Raw genomic sequence first — 19,652 nt, 5'->3', positions numbered from 1 at the left:
AGAAAAAGAAACAATAATGTGATAAATTGAAAATAGTAAGTAATTAAAAAATCAACGCTGTGTAGATTGCAGAAACGACATTTCTATATATATACCTATATTTATAATTCTCTTTAATTTCCTGACACTGTCCAATCAAACTCAGGAAATACGGCAAAAGCATATATAGAGAGAAAACTTCCTCCCATTGATTTTTCCACTTCAATCACAGAAAGTTAATTTGTTGTGTTGGAATCTTTGATAAAATTAAAATTTCCACCCCGAATTTTGGTACGCTTTCACCGTCAAAGTCACCCCCAAAAGTAACTCCCATTTAATTAAACACCCTCCCAATCCAACACAGCGTGTCCCACCCCCTATTGAAATGATAATTTGAGGACAAGAGTAGAAGTGTCTCCAACGTAAGATTGGAAAGTAAACAACCAAAAAATATATATGTATAAGAGAAGAAATATTGAGCCACAAAATGCTGTGTAACACAGAAAGAGAGAGAGATATATGTATAGAGAAGAAGAAGAAATAAAAAGAAACGTCGTGACACAAGAAGTTCTACGTACTTTGACTCTGCCGGTAGAACATTTGTCTTCTCCGTCGATGATGTCTTCTCGTACAGCGTGGTGGAGCGCCTCGGAATCATGCCACTGGGACCAACTGTGCGATTGCCATTAGTTGGATCGTACTTTGTTGCGCTGCTGCGTGGTTTGGCTGGACTTGAAATTGCTGCAAAAAAAACCATCTCATACGTTATACAAACAGACAATATGTGATCAATTTCAAAGCTCAAAGCTTAAAAGAGAAAAAAAAACTCACCATTTTCAGTTGCTGCCACGGGTTTTGGCTGAGCCGATGCTGGTCGTTGATTTTGTGCTGCCAAACGTGCCGTATTCTCCTTTATGGTGGCTGAATCTATTGTATTTTGTCGCTTAAAGTTGCTGCTTCTGCATCAGCATGAACCATAAATAGTGGATAACGTTATTAGTTTTGTGGAAAATTGGAAAATCATGTAATGTTTGGCATTCACAGGATATTTTACGTTCAAATTTCTCTTCATCTAGCTTAATATCTAGTTTGTATATTGAAATTGGGAAAGTTTTCCAAGATTCACAACACGAATTTAATATATCACGTGGAATGCAATAGGGATTGTGTACTTCTAACTTAGTGTACAATAAAGAAAACTTGTGTGAAAATTAACTTTGCGGTTTCTACTCACATCGAAGCTCTCTCGGTAGACGAAGTGGCACCACTTGTTGCCGTCGCTGCGGCCGCTGTTGTGTGATTGTTGGCAGCATTCGTCGTGCCAGACGCCGCGGCCGCTGCCGCCGCCACCACGGCCGCCGTGGGACCAACACCTGTTATGAAACGATGGAATATTTCTATATTTTAAAGTGTTGTCACCCTGTCACTGTTTATGTCTTCATTTAAAGCGTGTGTTAGTACGTCTTTTCGGAGGGAGAGAACTTTTCTCTGAAGTGCGCACCTTGAAGATCTCTTGCCACGATAAACATTTGCAACTGTGCTTATGTTTTCTTTATTTTTTTGTGTGTGTTTGTGTGATTAGAACAACAATTTTTGCATACAACAATTTTATCACGGCATTTTTCTTTAATTTGTGCGCATTTACACAATTTTAATTAATGAACATTTACTCGTTGTTCTTGTTTTAGTCACTAATGCATTCAACTACACTTACCTGAATTTATTAGAATTTTATTTTTAATACAATCATTGTCTTTTTAGTAACAAATGTGCACATTTTTCTTATCTATTTGGTGTTTTGGCTATCTTGATCAGCGCAAAAAAATATATACACAATATATATATATATATATATATGATTTTGGAGAAGAACAAGAGAAATCATAAGAAATAAAAAAATAATAATCCCTCCCCCACACATGCATTAAATGAAATTGATAAACATAAAAAATGACTGTTAATGGGGCATCATTTTGAGGCAATAATACTAAAGCCAAAAGTACAACATCAATCTTTATTTACTCCATCAAAACATAAAGGAAGAAAGAAGGAAAGAAAGGTAAATTTCCATTTCTCTCTATCGTCATGACTTTCATTACAATAACAACGCACAACTTGTGTGATGTCATATTAATACACATTTATCACAAAATCTTTATTGCTCTCAATGGAGTAAATAAAGTTCACACTATGAATATTTTGACATGGAATGACTTACGCAGTGTTTCAGCACCACTTGAAGCCCTCCTGTTCGGTTTAGTACTCGACGCTGAGATACTTCGATGGACACCACGATGCGTTGGACTCTGAACAGTGGAATTACCCGCAACTGCTGCATCATTTCCTGCGATATTCCTCAGCGAGAGGGAAGACCCGGACCGGGAACCGTCTGATTCGGGCTGTTGCAAAGAACACAATCATTAATGCCACAATATATTCACTTGCAATCACACATCACAACAATTAAACCAATTCTTCAACTGCAAAGAGACTTTTTCATGTTTCAGAGTTTCAGGGAATGCAAAAATTAAGAAATAAAAACAAAACTCTCTATATCCAAAAGAAGAAGAAGGGTGTTAAGAAAAAGTGTACTAGAGAAAAATGTCATGACTTACATCTGTGCTTTTTCTTCCTAGAAGCAAATATGTGGCGAACACATCGTCATAGCGAACTTGTGACAGTGATTCTTCAATGTCTTGCCTATTGTAACCCATTGCGACTAGGGCTTCTACAGGATGTTTGTTTGGTTTTTTTTTTAATCATTGTTCGAGCGTTTTTGTTTTGCGTTGCGATGACAGACAAAAAGACAGCGATTAAAAAAGAGAAAAAAAATCACATGTTAATACAAAATTTTCATTTTTCCATACAAAAAGGAGAAAAAAAATTCATATTTGACTTTGCTCTTTTTGTACACACACAATTCTCAATAAAAAACAACAACAACAACGACAAAGAAAATTACTAGCCAATCACCATTTCAAAAAAAAAAGATAATCAAAAATATTTAATAACGGCTAAACATTTTTATTTTCGCCAATAGCAAAAATGTAATAAGATATATAAAGAACAGATACATTGAGTGAGAGAAATTGCCAAATATTCTATATCAATTTGGTATCAAAAGAAGAATCTTCAACAAACATTTCACAACTTTCCACGTCTGCATTTTTACTATTATTATTGCATTTATCTTCTCGTTCCCATATTGTAAGAAAGAAGAACATTGGTCGGATATTGAAAAACATATTTCTCATAATAAAAACCTCCCCATCATCAATTTCCTATGAATGCAGTCGACTTATATTCGTTCAACCATTATAATTTCACCCTTTCTGCTCTTCGCGAAGAGTTTCCCATTCAATTTGTAATTGAGGAAAAATATTTTCCACATCTCAAGTTGAGAAAAAAAAATCAAGCAGCAATTCGACTCAAAATCCCTCCTTGAAAATGTTAAAGGACAGTTTTTTCATCACATTATGCATGCGTTGCATCTACAAGGAAAAATTGAATTCATAACTGCAATATAGTGGTGGAAAAACTCCATCTTTCACATTATTATTATATCTTTTCTCCCACGCATAATCTCCCTTTTGCACTGGTCTATTCACCCTCACTGCCTCTCTCTCTCCCTCTCTCTCTCGCTCTCTCTTCATATGTGTATTTGGTGTTTGATGAGCCATAAACATGATCCTGGCGAAGGATGTGGAAACGACAAGAGGACAAGAGCAAGAGAATTTCATGAGGAAAAGTATCAAATTTCATTTATATTTCATGAAACATAAAAATGCCTCCCTTTAAAGATGAGGCAAAATAAGGGAAGATGGAGAAAGGGAAAAATTGTGAGCCATTCCAGCTGTTTGTGCAATTTTCACAAAGGATCACTTTACAAATTGCCATACACCTCGTCTCAGCCACCCTGCAATCCTCTTTCGCCCACCCACACACTCTACACACACCCTGTATCCGCTCATTGAAGGGAAATTTAATGGAATCAAGAGAATATTTTAGTGGGTGGCAAGAGTATTTTGCACGCAAATATATGTATATTAACAAGCATTATACATTATGGTGTCGATATCACTAATAACATTGAAGTGATGAAAAACCCAGGGAAAAGAGAGGAGAGAGTGTGTCCCTGCGGCACCGCAACGCGTGCTATTGAGTTAATAAAAGAAGCGAGGCACACAGAATTTGATTTTTTTTTACACCACCATCGCCGCCACCCTTCAATATTTATTAATATCTCTTACTCAAATTTTAATGGCTCCTTTTTACACTCTGTGATCGACTCACTCTCCCAATTTTTTTTTTATTTCTTCTCCTTCTTCCACAATCTATATATTGATTCATCGCAATATGCCGACCATGCACAATACTCACACCCTCAAATCTTCAGTATATCCTATATAATTCCACATTTGATATAAAGAGAGCCGCGTAAATTATTAATGGAGCAATTTCAGTGAAATAATTCCCTACACAAATCGTTTTACTGGATGAGAATTACCCACTCAACGAGAGTACAGTAACCCGCGTATTCGTCAGAAATGGTAAATAGAATACTTGACGAGCGGCAAATCATTCCAATTTCCCGCAATTTTTCATTTTCTCTCTCTCTGTTTTTCTCATATTCATGTTCATTTCTTATATCTTTTATGTACAATATTCAAATGAGAATGTAAATGCTGGTAAAAGGAATACAAAAAAGAATAGAAAGGAATAACTAGAAAGATTCATCAGCATCTAACAGCAACAAAATTTGCCATATCATTTTTTTTATTTTCAGTGATAAGAATTCAAAAATTCTCTACAAATGAATCGAGCAAACATTTTACATTTCACATGAAGATAAACCATAATGAAAAGGAAAAAAAAAAACTTTACAGAGAAACTTTAAAATACAGCCATAAAAATCAATTCGTGGGTGAATTTGCCAGAAGTGTACTGAATTTTGAATTGCAATTAATTTACTAAATTGTCCATAAATAATTAAATGACTAAATGTTGATTTTCAACCATTTTCCCCCCTTTTTTCTCATAAATTTTCATCCATTGAACTCCGGAATTATATGTGACAATATTTTGCCAATAATGTACAAAATTGTTAGAAAATCTCAATAGTAGAAAATTTAGATTACAGTTGAAATCTTTATTCACCCATAAATTCCCCAATGAACACTCACAAAGTCAATCTTGCGAATGCAATATCAATAAATCTTTCTTCAAATGCTGAAGGATCAAGTTAAACTCCCACTCAAGATATTGTTTTACTGCTATGTGTATATTTCAAAAGCATTCTTCTCAAGAAAATGCATTTCATCCTTGAATACACACACACACAACATATATTTCACTTCTCTAGCATGGCAAATTGCACCCCGTGAATGAAATGAGAATTGATATAAAAGATTTCATGACATTCAATATGGAAATCATCTATGAGAAAATGTCTAGTAAAAGAAACAAATCTCTACTTTTTACATCACAAGAAGAAGAAGAAAAAAAAATGAAATTGATTTTTTTTTTCTTTTGGCTGTTACTTTTGACAGAAAAAATTGATAATATACATATGCATTACATATAAATCTATATGATATTATATAAAAGGAAGTTATATATGTATTTTTTCTCTATACAACTTCGATATATGGTAAATACACAGCGACCTAAAAATAAATGGTATAATCTCGGGGACACACCACACGACAAAAGATGTCGAACGAGAGCAAAAGAGAAATATTTTTCCTTGAGAATGGTGAGTGAATTATTTGATTTGGTCATGAATACAGTACCCGTCTTACCTATCCGTTTGGGATCTTTCAAATCGGCCACTGGTTCAGTGTAGGGCTTCAGTTCGTCCTCCTCATAGCCCATATTCATCCACTTATCACGCATTATTACTTCTAAACTCGCCCTCTTGGCTGGATTCAATACCAAAAACTTACGAAGTAAATTTTCACAGTCCGTTGACATATAGAAAGGAATTCTGCAAAATCATACAAAAAAAAACATTTCCACAATTGCGAGCCATTGTGACCCAGAGTATGTGTGTGCTGTTCTCTAACCCACTTTTTCGACCTGATAAGGCATCACACAAGTGATTTTCTTTGGTCTTATTAAAGTAAATCAGTGTCATTCAGAATCCACACTTCATGGATGAGAACATTTTTCACTAATTAACATCGTCTTTTCGCTCATCTGATGACTAATCCGTTCCGGATTGTTGAAAATCACTGTGGAAAGTTCTACTTTTTGCCACTCTTATCTTTAGTAATGCCTCACAAAGACCTATATTTCATCCATAAAGCGCATAGAACATCAGTCTCTGTGAATCTGTAAACTGTTTTTTTTTTTTAACTTGAATGTGTGATTTATACTTAGATTCTCACTTAATGAACTTCGCAATGTGTCAAAAAACCAAGAATCAAAGCTCTAAAAACCCTCTTTGTGAAGTTACTGAGCAAATTTGGGGTTGCCAATCATGTTGATCGCCACTTTCTGAACACAATTACATAATAAAGATATTGTGAGATCAGCAACACAGCACACATCCTGTGTCATCAACCCAATACTTACCGATACTTTCCACGAAGTACCCTCTCCCTCAGTTCACGCAGTGTTGTGCCATCAAATGGCAATGAGCCACTCACGAGAGTATAGAGAATGACACCCAGAGACCACACATCCACCTCAGGTCCGTCATACTTCTTCCCCTGAAACAATTCAGGTGCAGCATATGGAGGACTTCCGCAGAAGGTGTCCAACTTGGAGCCAGGCGTGAATTCATTGGAGAAGCCAAAATCGGCTATTTTAATATTCATCTCGCTGTCTAGTAGCAGATTTTCCGCCTTTAAATCTCTGCACAAAGAGAAGGAAGAGAAGAGAAAACCAATGCACGAAGCACTTTTAGTATGACAAAAGTATGCGAAGAAAACATGCTGAGGAGGAGAGAAAAATCAATTCTCCAGGACACATGAGAGATAAGAAAGGGCGAATATATATGGGTGACATAGTAGAAAGTAACAATAAAAAATTTTATTGACATCTTCCCTATCTTTGCCCCCTTTCCCGCCCCATTGATTTCTCCCACAGATAAGTCTGACTGGCTCTCTAAGAAATGGAAATGTGCCCAAGAATAAAATTCAATTGTGATGAATTCTCATAAAAAAGAATCCACACACACACACACACAGCAATTTCTCTTTTTCTCCATTGAGTTCAAGAAGGAAATTTTTGGCCCATCAATCCCGCCAGAAAAACCCACATATTTTATTGCAACTGCTCTTCACACTTTCATAATTTTCCTCCCTCACATCTCGCCCCACCGTCTGCTAATCCCGAATGTCATCTGCTTCTGCCACTCCAATAAAAATCACATAAAACTCCTCTCAAACAATGTACACCCCCTCAACTTTTCCTTTTTTTCTTGCCTTCAACACAGCACTCCAGGACATAAAGAAGGATACTTTCTTATTTACAAGAATGACTGTGCAAAGTGTTAGCGAAATGCTTGTCATTCTTTTCTTTCTCCTTGTTTTGCAAGGAGTGCAAAGTGAAATATGTATTTATCAAGAGCAGCAGGTGTAGTTTAACATGACAAATAATACACAAAAGACTCACATAATTTAGATTACAAATTACTAAGGAGAAGAAAATTATAACAGTGAGCTTAACAAAATTGGCAAAATGCATATTTCATTGCTCACAAAAGTGATGACAAATCATCTTGTGATCTTGATTCATTTGGCTTTATACTGCATGACATTTCTCAATGTTTAATTGCAGAGGAATTCCGGTGAGACGAGAACAAAGTTTAACTCAACAGGATTGTTAGTGTGTGTAAATTCAACATTTTCCTAATTTGATAAATTTCCTATGTTCCATTTCCAAAATGCAAAATGTCAATTTACACACGTCAACACGTCTAAAACCCAAACAAGCAACACCCAAGTTAATTAAATTTCCCAACAGTTTCAGTCATATTTACTCCACATTCATTTATCAGTTATAAATTGTGTCAATTTGGAAGATTTTCAATGAGAATCCTCCAATCGACAAACACCAAATATCATCCATCTGCAGATAGGAAGCGAGAAGGTTCGCATATTTCACGTTGGAAGTCACAAATTTCAACAGTCTCATGAATCAATACAAATTCTATGTTATCTGTGTTGACCACACAGAACCTTCAAACAATGCTCAAAATCGCATTGAAATTCAAAGCGGAAGAGCTCTCCAAAATGTTTGAAATCCAATATTTGCCTGACAAATGTAATTTGTAGTGGCAGTGTTGAGATGCATAGCAAATATAATTTGCTTGATTTAATTATATTACATGAATTACAAATTAGTCAAACGAGAGCTATGCTATAAATATATCATTTCTCAGCTTCAATTTAACAATAACTATAGCTTATTCTGTTGATAATATACACACACACTTCCAATGACATTTATAGAATGTTTTACAAACTACATGAAAAATTCATCTAATTCAACTCGTTGAGATCAATACAATATGAACGACTTTATAATTAGAATTCAATACTTGTGATCAATTTTTCATCAAGACATTTTCAATTTCCCAGCAATTTTATACCATTTGACGGAGTATTTTAAATACAATTGTCCCTCCTTCGTCCTTTTCAACTTCCACCATTCACGCCATCACGTGAATTATTGAATTTCAACCATGATGTGCGACGCTAAAATTGTAAATTGAACTTCCACGTCCCTCTTCTTCTTCTTCATCCATCCACCCACCCTCACAGTAAATTTAATTCCAATTTGCCCTCTATAGTGAACGCAGGGAGGGGAGGGAGAAAAAGGGAGAATCCACACACACCGTTGAGAAAGTGTGCCAGCACAAATCACTCACCTGTGAATAATTCGCTTTTGATGACAGTACTGAACTGCTGAGACAATTTGTCGAAATTTCGCACGCGCCTCCTTCTCCTTCATGCGCCCATGGAGGACGAGATAGTCAAAGACTTCACCACCGGACGCATATTCCATCACCAAATACAGTGTCTTCTCCGTCTCAATCACCTGAAACAGCTTCACGATGTTTGGGTGATCCAGCATCTTCATGATTCTCACCTCGCGGAACAACTTCTGCAGCGAACCAGGATTCAGCTGTGTCTTGTCAATGATCTTTATGGCAACCTCCTTGCCGGTGGGTACATGTTTGGCCAGCTTCACCTTCGCAAAGTTTCCCTTGCCAATCGTCTTCAGCAACTTATACTTGCCAATGTGCTCCTCCGCTGGACGCCATCGTGACGGCACACCACTGCGGAGTTGCATATTAGGGGAGCCCTGAAAAGACAACATACAATATATTATCGATGCATGATTTTCGCCAAATCAGGCGTGGTTATCAGGCTCTGTTCAGAAAATTCAACTTTCTTAAGTAATTGCTAAGTTCTTCTGTGTATTATCTTAACACATAGTTAAGTCAAAGTTGGAGACATTTTCCTTAGAAAGAAAACTGATCAAAAACACAACACTTTTCCCTCATAACACTAATTCTCCCTTCATATGTTCCTCATGGAAAATATTCCATAAATATATTTTCAACTCTCATTATGCTTCATAACATGATGAATATAATATTTCATATTATAAATTCAAAGCAAATATTTAGGAAATTGGCAAACTTCTACACCGCCAATTTCCCAAAACATTCTCAGACAAATATTCTAATGAAAATTTTCCATCTGATAAGAGACGAAAGGCAATAAATATATTAAACTTTTCAGTGAAACTTTCATCACTCTGACATTCAACTAATCAATTCAAGTCACATTATCACACATTTGTAAGTGGATTAGCGATTGTAAGTGTAGGCGGAATGTCAGTCAGATTTCCTCTCTACACTTCACGACGACAACATCGCAGCCCTTTGACCTCTTTTCTCCCAATTGATCACCCAAAATGGTAATGTCACTTGCACGTTTAACCTTTTGAGAATCCCACTCAGTCCTGGAGAAATCAATTAAGAAGTTGTGAAGATGGAAATCACTCAACAGTCCTCAACACACGCACACCTTTTTCCAAAACCCCGGAAAATCTATTAATAATCCTTTCATATTCATATTAAAAAGTAATGGAGGATGATTTTCCCACCTCTTATGACAAAGATAAAAATAAATAAGAATATTATTTTCCCAAAAATAAACATAAGATGCTATATTTAAAAATATTGTCTTATATTCTTAACAACACATTCTCGGTTTCGAGTGGAATTTTGAGCAAAATCTTGACGAAACAATTTTTGACCTTTTAACACATTTTCACCATAAAATATTCATACAACATTTTCGTTGATTAGGCTTTCCCAAATGGTTTTTCTGAAGTGTACACAAAAGTCAGACAAAATTGCCTACGGATATTTTTCATCTATGTTTTTCATCTAAACATCTTAGACAAGTAGACTTCTTTAAGAGATAAAAGCATTTAACATTCCCCCTCATCATCATTCCTTAAAGTCACCCAAAACTCTCTGGTCTCCAAATTAAATGACTGGAGAAATTATTTTCTCTCCCATTCTTCCCCGCCAAAGAAAACGAGTAATTGGACTAAATATTGAAGTCATCAGTCCTCCGTTTTTCTCCAGCAAAAGCAACAATTTTCCTCAATTGAATTAATTCACTCCGTTCCTTAAGCATCCGCGAGTCTGAGAAAAGGTGAAATTGTCCTTGGGATTTGTGTCACCCAAAAGAAAAAAAACAGCAATATGGCAAAGGAAGAAACATTCGTCGACAGTTTAAGCATAAGAAAATCCAGATGGAGAAGTCAAGTGCGAATGGAATTAAAGGAAAAAAGGATGAGGACACACAAAAAGACCAATTTAGGCATTTTCTCAAGTCCCTCAAACTTTTCCGTGGGCGCGATATTACAAGTGAAGACACAAAAGTGCGGGGCAAATGGAAGAAATTAGAATGACTTTAATGTCAAAATATGTCCCTCTTTCTCATCCACACTCAGAGATAGAGAGATAGAGTGAGAGAGAGAGAGAGAGAGAGAGAGAGAGAGAGAGAGAGGAAGAGAGACAAGGAGTCAAAAGGAGACTGTCAATATCTCATGACGACACTTTTTATCCCCATCTCAAAATATCTCATCCCTGGGAAATTCAACACGACAGACGATGATGGAATTCAAGAGCCCAAGAGCGACCCTTTTCACAGGAAAATTAGCCAAATAATTACCCTCGCCGCAGGGAAAGGCATTGAAATTGTCTCAAGAGATAAAAGAAAGGGTCACGGTGAAGTGGATAAAAATGACAAAACTTGTGAGATTTCATCTCTTTTTCTTCTATCAAATTGACAGGCATTCTTCTTTTACTATATGCCCTCTCCCCGGACAGTGTCCTAAAACAAAAAAGCACCTCTCGTCCTCTCCTGAATAATTCACGAGGACAGTGTCAAAAGGGGAATTATCCAGAAAACTGCGGGAAAAGGTTCTTCTTTCATGAATTTTTATCACAACGCATCTCGAAAATCATGCAATTTCTTCATCACACAACCAAAAGATGAAGTTATTCACCTTCTCTCACTCTCTAGAGACAGAGAGAGAGAGAGATAAAATAATCACAAAACTCCAGGTGGAGAATTGTGGGAAAAATTGGTGAGATTCAGCGAAATCTGAGAAGAAGATAGACACCAATTATTGCCATCATGGAGATAAATGTGGCGCAGTGAGAAAATCTTGTCACACACGCACTGGCACAAATACAGAGACGGCGTCGCACTGAGAACACTAAATAACATGGGAAAATGAGAGATAAGAAAAAATGGGCCTAGGAATGGTATAAAAGAAAACAGTACACATCTTCACCATTGTAATCCATACACGTTCATGTCGTCACCTTTTATATGACCCATGAGACACACGGACCCACCAATAAAGAGAGGCAAAGATATAAAATCCAATTTCCACTCCGGACATTGTCCATCTAACCGAGAAATATGAAATTTCCCTACTTTCATCGCCTCTGAAATTGTTAAATTGACAAATTTGCCGTTCACAGAAATTAGAGAAAAAAAGATAGATAGAGAGAGAGAGAGAGAGAGAGAGAGAGAGAGAAAAGGTTAAAGAGCAAAATATAAAGAGTAACTGCAGATATTAGCAAATGTTCCTTTTTCAAGCATGGAGAAATACGAAAGATTTTTCTTGAGAATTATTTTTAAAAAATATGCAGAAATGCCTTATTTTGAAACAGAACAAAAAAGGCGTTCATAGATAGACAAACGTCATTAGTAAGATAAAATATTTTCTGATAATCTACATACTAATCAAGAAAACCTTTATTTTTCTTTAAAAATTGCTCTCCTCGTAGAATATCAAGAAATTAAAGTCATGTCAGTTATTTTATTTCACGCCTTTTTTCGTCCTAAAATCAATATATCAAAAATCTACTCATTCTTGGGAAGCAGCATTACGCAACCAATTTCGCATTTGTTTTGATTTTATCAATTTCCGCAATTGAAAGTCGTCAGAATTCACAGTAATTATACTCTCCGCTTCAGCACAACGCCGATATCAGAGAGCCATTGCGATAACAAGCTCTTGTATCAACTTGAGAAATCCACGATATGCTCTAATCTGCCGTGGCCACACTCTGTGCGAAAACCACCACGCTTGTAAAAATCTATCGTGTGAGTTAATGTGTCGAATAGAGGGACAGATATGAGTGGGCAATTTATATAAATTTCCCTCCATTTTCACACACTGCTGGACATTGGGTAACAAGATTTCTCTCTCTCTTTCTCAGTTTCTCTGCTGTCCCACAGAATTCTCCCCAAATTAATAGCGTATTTGTCACAAATAACAATGGCCCGAGGAAATTGCTGTGATTTTTCTCGCCATTTCACACACCACTCGAGGAGCTGCCACTCACCCTCACCACCCTTGAAAGGTTACCTGATGGTCAGATCGCTTGTGCGGCGCTCCAGCTGATGGTGTGGGCGATGGTGAGACCTGATGTCGCAGCGGCAGAGGACTCTGCTGCTTCTCATTCACACCCACCACCCTCGGCGGTCTGTCGGCGTGATGTGTGTGCAGAATCACAGACTCCTCTTTGGTGGTCTTGCGCGTCGCTGAGGGCTCCAGCGGTGCCGGGCCCTTCTTCAGGCCCGCCCGAATCATCTTCACCGTGTTCTCCACATTCTTTGTGTCTGACGCCGTTCTATTCACCGGTTTTGCCATCTTCGTCTTGGGCAGAAACTTCGAGGCAATTCCCAGAGCGCCTCCCGTTGAATTCCGTGCATCACCGCCACGCTTAAACTCCACCGGACGCATGCTCTCCTCATCATCATCAGTTTCCGCATCACCGCGATTCAGATAGCCCAATCCCTGTCTCGAGGCAATATTGCTAATTCCCGTCTGCAAGAGGTTCTCATGCTCCTGATATCGCCCACTCCGGCCACCCTTGTCCACGACGTCCTCCGCCTTCACAGGATTCATCTTCGCATACACCTCCATGTCATTGATCTGCTTCTGCAGCTTGTTCAGCACATCAATACTGGTCAGCATGGGATCATCTCCACTCTCCGCCTTCGGTGGCTGCGGCGCCGGCGGTTTCCTCTCCACACTCACATAATTCCTCGTCTTGCACTCCAAATCACTCAACTTCAGGCTATAATTCTCCTTAATATCCACACCACGATGTCCCGAAGGATCCCTGCTTCGGTCACCAGTCATCACTTGCCTTCGCGGCTGCACCGGAGGCCCACCACTCTTGAGTGTATTCCGCAAATTCAACTCCGCCATCACATCATCGGCGGCTGATGATGGCGGAGCCGGTGCTTTTCTCTTGTGAATACTCCGTCTAATGTCAATGCCACGCTTCAGGTCCGACTCCATTGCTTCAACCCGAAAACACACTCTCTTTTCTGTTTTTTTTTTCTCTTCCTTGCTTTTCTCTTCTTCACCAATAATATAATTAGTCAATTGGACTCCGCATCTGAACGTGCACTGGAGTCGAGTTGCTTCTGTGGACACGAACTGAGTGTGTTGGTCGATGTGACAAACGGTATATGTTACCTCTTTCACTCAACAATGCCTTCAAATACGTGTACAAGTATTTTATTGACTTGTGGCTATTTTGTAACTGATTTCAAATTCATCGATGTATGGACAGTGACGATCAGAGAAATTGACACACCCGCATCAAAATCAAAATTATCGTATACTTTCAAAATATAATCTAATCACAAACTGATTTGGGAATTTAATAAATCCCAAGACGAGACATTCAATTCTTCTCTTTTTCTCTCTTTCTCTGTTCAGTGTTTATATTTCAATGTAATTATTAATTTGTCATGTAATTTGCAGACGGAAGAGAAAATAAATTTAGCAATGAAAGGCTTTAATCGCCGTCACTTTTATGTGTGTGGGCTATTTGTCTCTATTCACACAATCGCCACTGTATCCTAAGCCACTCTCTCATGGCTATTATGTCAATAAATATGGAAGAGAGTAGGAAACCAGTCGTCTCTCTTGTCGCAACAACCACCCACTCTCGGCTCGGTTCGCACTCACGACAAATATATGTACCTCCACACTGGCACTGATCGCGTCTCCTTGGCTGAAATCAAGGATCGCGCGCACTCACATTGCAGAACGCACTGCTATTCTCTGTGGTCGGCAAATCAAATCAAAACTCTCCGGCAGTGTCACCTTCCTCTTGTCACTCGTACAGACGGCGATGTTGACTCTCCGCCATATCAACTTGATAAGATGGCTTCTTATCAATTTTTCAATGTGTCACCTGTTGCTGTGCTCACAGAGGGAAAAAGCAGTCCGAAAAACTGTCTCTAATTTCACTCTTTTTCACAGAAACACACACACACAGTCTTTCAAGAGAGGCACAGAGCTTGTTTCTGTTCCTTTTCTTTTCTTCTCTGTGTTTTCAGTGTTGCTGCAATAGAAAAATTGAGAAGATGGTTTGGATATATAAGTTGACAGTTGGATGATATTCCTTCAAATATCACAATGAAGCTCTTGTGGCTGGACAACAAGATGTTTCCCGTGGCTTTGCAGCTCTCCTGTCACCGTGACATTTCACCACGAAATTTTCTCCTCCGACAAATAAGTTCGAAAACATTAAATGGCTGGCTGGAAAACACACAGGTGAAAATATGCGCTCCTCACCCAACCTAATGATCGGACAACACTGCAAAGCAACCCACAAAAAAGCTCAACTACCGTATCTTGTCAGTCTTTTGACATTTCCAACTGATATCAGCTTAGAAGATAACACATTTTCACACATATACACACTCTCTCGAATGCGGGAAATCTTTTTTTCCTTTCAATTTGAATTATCTTTCTCTCCTCTTATTTGTCTTATAAATGTGTGTACTTTTTCCCAGCTCTCCTCTATAATCACACCTAAGCAATCTCTTTGTTATCCGACTTTTCACCTTCCATTCACGCGGACAAGCACTTTCCGAGTGAGAGAAAAAATATGTATGGGTTAATTGGCTTTCTCAAAAGCCCACCCTATTCAATTGCAAAGAAAAAAAGTACACACTTTGTGTATCACTTTATATATGAATTTTTATAAGCCGCGCGCGCGCTTATTATTATTTTATTACTCCGCGTGACACTTTATCAGGGAATTATTGTATTACTGCACAATCCTTAATTCATCTACATTGACGTGGCTTTGACACTAAGAGACAGTTGCAATTTGAATGCTATATTTTCAAACAAAAAGTATCTTCACATCACAAATTAATTAAATTGTGAAAGGTTTATCCATGTTATATTTTACATTTCACTCTGTGTTTTTTTCTTTTCTCCTTCTTCCTTTTTTTTTACTCCTTCACATGAAAATACACGTCACTTTTTCGCTTTTACAACAGTCACCCTTGCTTTTCATGGTGAAGGAAGAAGAAGAGGATTCGCTTCCTGAAGACCCCGAGGTTGGAAAAATTGCAGCAAAAGTGTTCAACAAAGTGGGAAAGAACAGTGGAAACACACAAGTGGAATGAAAATTTATCGTGTTCTTTTCACGCTTATTTCATCGTATACTGCCGCCTCGAGTGTTCTTTTTTCCACTGACTGTGTTACCTTTAGTATATTTTCCTCTTGCCTCCCACTTTGCCCACATCGGAGCAGCAGAAGCAGAAGAAGAAGGAAAAAAAAGCTCCAACACACAGGTGAATTAATTTCATACACAAACACAACCCAGATACACCTCAAGTGAATCACAGGGTAATCAAGAAATTGTTGCATGTCACTTTTTTGCATTTGGTACTGTTTTCAACATTTTCTTTTGCTGTGGTTGATAAAAGATATTCAAAGCTTCTTAAATTAAGTAAGCACTTCTAAGAATATCCCAAAATTTCCTCAAACACTTTGCATGTGAAATTGAGACACCATGTCTTGGCAAAAACCAACTGAATGAGTAATAAATATGAAACGGTAACGAGTGAAGATTTCAAACTTATTCAACTAACATTTGTGTGTAAATTTTCTCTCTTTTTCTCAATCTCACCACTTCAACTGCAGACGAATGAGTATGAATGAAAGAAAAAAAAAACACCAAGCATTTTTCATTAGTGTTGTGTGCGAAGTCTTTCAGGCGCATCGACAATATTTGAAATTTTGACTTCAAGAAATATCAAGACTGACTCACACCAATTTTCCAGCATTTCCTTATCAACAATTCTTTATCAAATTCATACAAAATTCAAGTGAATGAAAGGAAATATATTGGCCGTTTTTTTTCATTATTTTTTCACAGCAATTTCCTGTGTACTTCTCCATCATTAACCGTGGAGGACGACTGTTGTTTTCATGCCCCCAAAGTGTCCTAATTATATTTAGCGGCAGTGTGACTAAACATGAGAAACCTTCACTACATATCAAGGTTGATCAAATTGTTGCAAAACTCACAGAGGCAAGAACCGCAAAAGATTTCACTATATATTCACTCTCCAGTGAAATAAAGGTCGAAATGGAATTTTTCTCAAAGAACATCTCCAAAGCGCAGATTCTTCGGCAAAAATGAAAGAAATCATACGCTTCTCTGTCTCTCTTTCTAATATAATTCTTCTGAATTACAAATTAATTGCACGAGTACCTCATTATGATCCCCTCTCTCTCTCTGCTCTTCAACACACATTCGTGGGAGGAAATGTAGCGGTAGTCGCACTGGTTGGAAAATTATACAATAAAGCAAGAGGAAACATCTCTCAGAATGATGACCAATAGCGAAAAGACAGAGAAAAGAGACATCCAAAGAGAACGGAGAAAGCACAACACACAACCAAGCCAGACTCTTGGCAATCTGTGAGTCATCATTGCGGGATTCATCGGCCAAAATGATGATGATAATGCCTTTCGAGAGGCATAGAAATTAGCCAAGTGGAAACGGAAAGAAAATGAGCAAATGCTGCAAATATACGAAATTCCATATGAGAGTCAGACTGCGATGGAATTATACTTTGTCCATGATTGTGTGTATATATGTATATGAAGGAAGAGAAGATGAAGAAGCGACGGTGGCATAAAAATGGGAATAAAATTGACACAAGACAACATTCTATCTCACTCACTCCTGTACTGTGTGCCTATGAGATTCTTCTCTAATGTCAATTTCATGTGGGTGAATTTCGCTCATGAGGGAGAAAAAAAAAACAAATAATTTAGATTATTCATGTGTCCCGAAAAGAAGACCATAAAATTGTAATAATGTGGCATTAGTGAGATAATCAAATTTGACACTAAAGGGGCTCATCCTATTGGCAGAAAGAAGATGCCAAATTTGCTCTATGAATATGTTTAGGTTATAAAATTGTCTTAAAAAAAAACTTAATTTCCCTTTGATAAGACGAACTTGAAAAATTCACAACTATTGCCTCTCATTTTCCTCCATAACACACCTCTTCTCTCTGGTCTCCTCAATTCCCTCCCCACATACCAACGCACAGGGAATATAAGATACAACATTCAAAAAAACAACACCATCATGAAAAGGTGATAGAAAAGACATTCAACCGGGCTAAACCTAATTATACCCATTCTTCCTCTCTCCACACTTCACTTCAGCAGCCCATTATCAATTCAAGACACGAGTGATATGGAGAAAAAGAGCAAATTTCGAGATTACAACTAAATCTCTATCCCTGCACACAGTGGAAAATTTATGACAATTTAATTTCTCCCATGACGCCGGTCCTCCTGTCACACGCACCACTCGTAAAAGAAGACACCGTTTTAACATTCAGGATGAATATTACGTCCCCCCCCACACCCAAGCACAGGAAGTTGCCAGCTACTCCTGCGAAAGCTCCACCTTCCTCCCCCACCCACACCATCAAATCACCCACATAAAATTTCAAATAATGTCTCACCAAATTTAAGCACACACACACACACAAACTCACTCACTTTCCTCCAAATAGAAAATTCAATCTGCTATTTTGGCAACAATTTCCAATGAAAGGAGAATTTATTGAGGGTGAGGGGAAAATTTTAAATTCATTTCCGCTCGTGAGAAAAATCGAAACTTGACGAGCTTTTTCTGTACGACAACCCACAGAAAAAAAACCCTCCCCGAAGAGTCTCTTTAAGATTTTCTTGTCAATTTTAAAGCACTCCCCAAAAACACTTTGCTACAACACAGTAAATAAGCGCACAACTCTTCTTGTACCCAACAAAATCATGCTTTGCGTGTGCTTAAAGAGTGCGCAAAAGTATTGCATATTTTAGGGATAAATCAAATATGAAAAGCTCCGCAATAACACTCCATGTGTTGTCGGTTGAATTTCAAAGATCAAATACACTCGACACACACACACACACACATTCAGTCATTTTCACTCCCACTCTCAGACATGATTTATGGACAGTTGAGAATTTATTCCCTTTCAATGGTAGAACATGAGTTAATTGATGTTAGTGACAAAAAAAAACACCACAATATAATTTCTCACTGGGTAAAATTCACTCACTATAGAATGTAATAATTGCTTCATTTACCAAATAAAAAAAATAGGCCAAAATACAATTCTGTCACATATTTTCCAACTTTCTCTCTCCTAACGACACGCTTTTCATCATCAACACTCACTGCAATTAGTTGAATTGCATGAACGAATAAATTGTTGCTTTCAGATGAATTCTTTTGACAACATTCCGGAAAAAAACATGAAATATATTGGAAGAGTTAATTGATTTCTCGCATTCAAAAACAGTAATATGTGGTCATTTTTATCCTGGCATAACAATTGTGTTCTGTAACAGAATTAATTACATTTTCACTGAAAGTACATGTAAATAAAATGTGGTAAATATAATTCTTTTGTACTATTTATATGTTTGAAAGCAGATTTTCTAAAGCATCACTTGAAATTATTAACATTTTCTGATTTAATAGAAGAATCAAGAGAGAAAATATTATGTAGAATCATAAAATTAGTAAGAAAGAGAAATCAAAAATCAGTTCATAAGTCCCTTTAATCATTTCAGAATAGATATGAATTGAAATATCCCAAATTTCGCATAAACTCCTACTTAACCCGCATTTGTAGCAATTCTTCCGCCTCACAGAACACACAAAACACACATTCTATTCATGAGGACTCTCTCGTGTGTGTGTGTGTGCTAAAGTCCAGAAATAAAATACCCAAGTTATCCTTGAAAAATCCCCACAATCAATC

General features: G+C 37.4%; 1 protein-coding gene across 26 annotated transcripts in view; it reads right to left on the bottom strand.

The window, feature by feature from the left end:
- LOC132256154 (serine/threonine-protein kinase MARK2-like) overlaps positions 1-16,136 on the bottom strand; it is a 33,169-nt gene extending 17,033 nt beyond the window's left edge. For 7 of the 26 annotated variants that reach the window (XR_009468203.1, XM_059752384.1, XM_059752382.1 and 4 more), the window contains exons 1-9: positions 12,901-14,383; positions 8,858-9,294; positions 6,556-6,837; positions 5,772-5,965; positions 2,595-2,707; positions 2,198-2,378; positions 1,214-1,376; positions 811-938; positions 558-720 (exon numbers count right to left, since the gene is read on the bottom strand). Coding sequence is in view for 25 of the 26 variants with exons in the window: in XM_059752384.1 (XP_059608367.1) it covers positions 558-720; positions 811-938; positions 1,214-1,376; positions 2,198-2,378; positions 2,595-2,707; positions 5,772-5,965; positions 6,556-6,837; positions 8,858-9,294; positions 12,901-13,842 (2,603 nt within the window). In the remaining variant the exon portion in view is untranslated. The other 19 variants (XM_059752368.1, XM_059752377.1, XM_059752369.1 and 16 more) reach the window with 19 other exon arrangements.
- Between the last annotated feature and the right edge of the window lie 3,516 nt (positions 16,137-19,652).

The sequence above is a fragment of the Phlebotomus argentipes genome, unplaced genomic scaffold (assembly GCF_947086385.1).
Source record: "Phlebotomus argentipes unplaced genomic scaffold, Phlebotomus argentipes genome assembly contig_5, whole genome shotgun sequence".
Classification (NCBI taxonomy): Eukaryota; Metazoa; Arthropoda; class Insecta; order Diptera; family Psychodidae; genus Phlebotomus; species Phlebotomus argentipes.
Note: the sequence above shows the minus strand (reverse complement) of the source record. Positions and strands in the feature narration are given on the sequence as shown.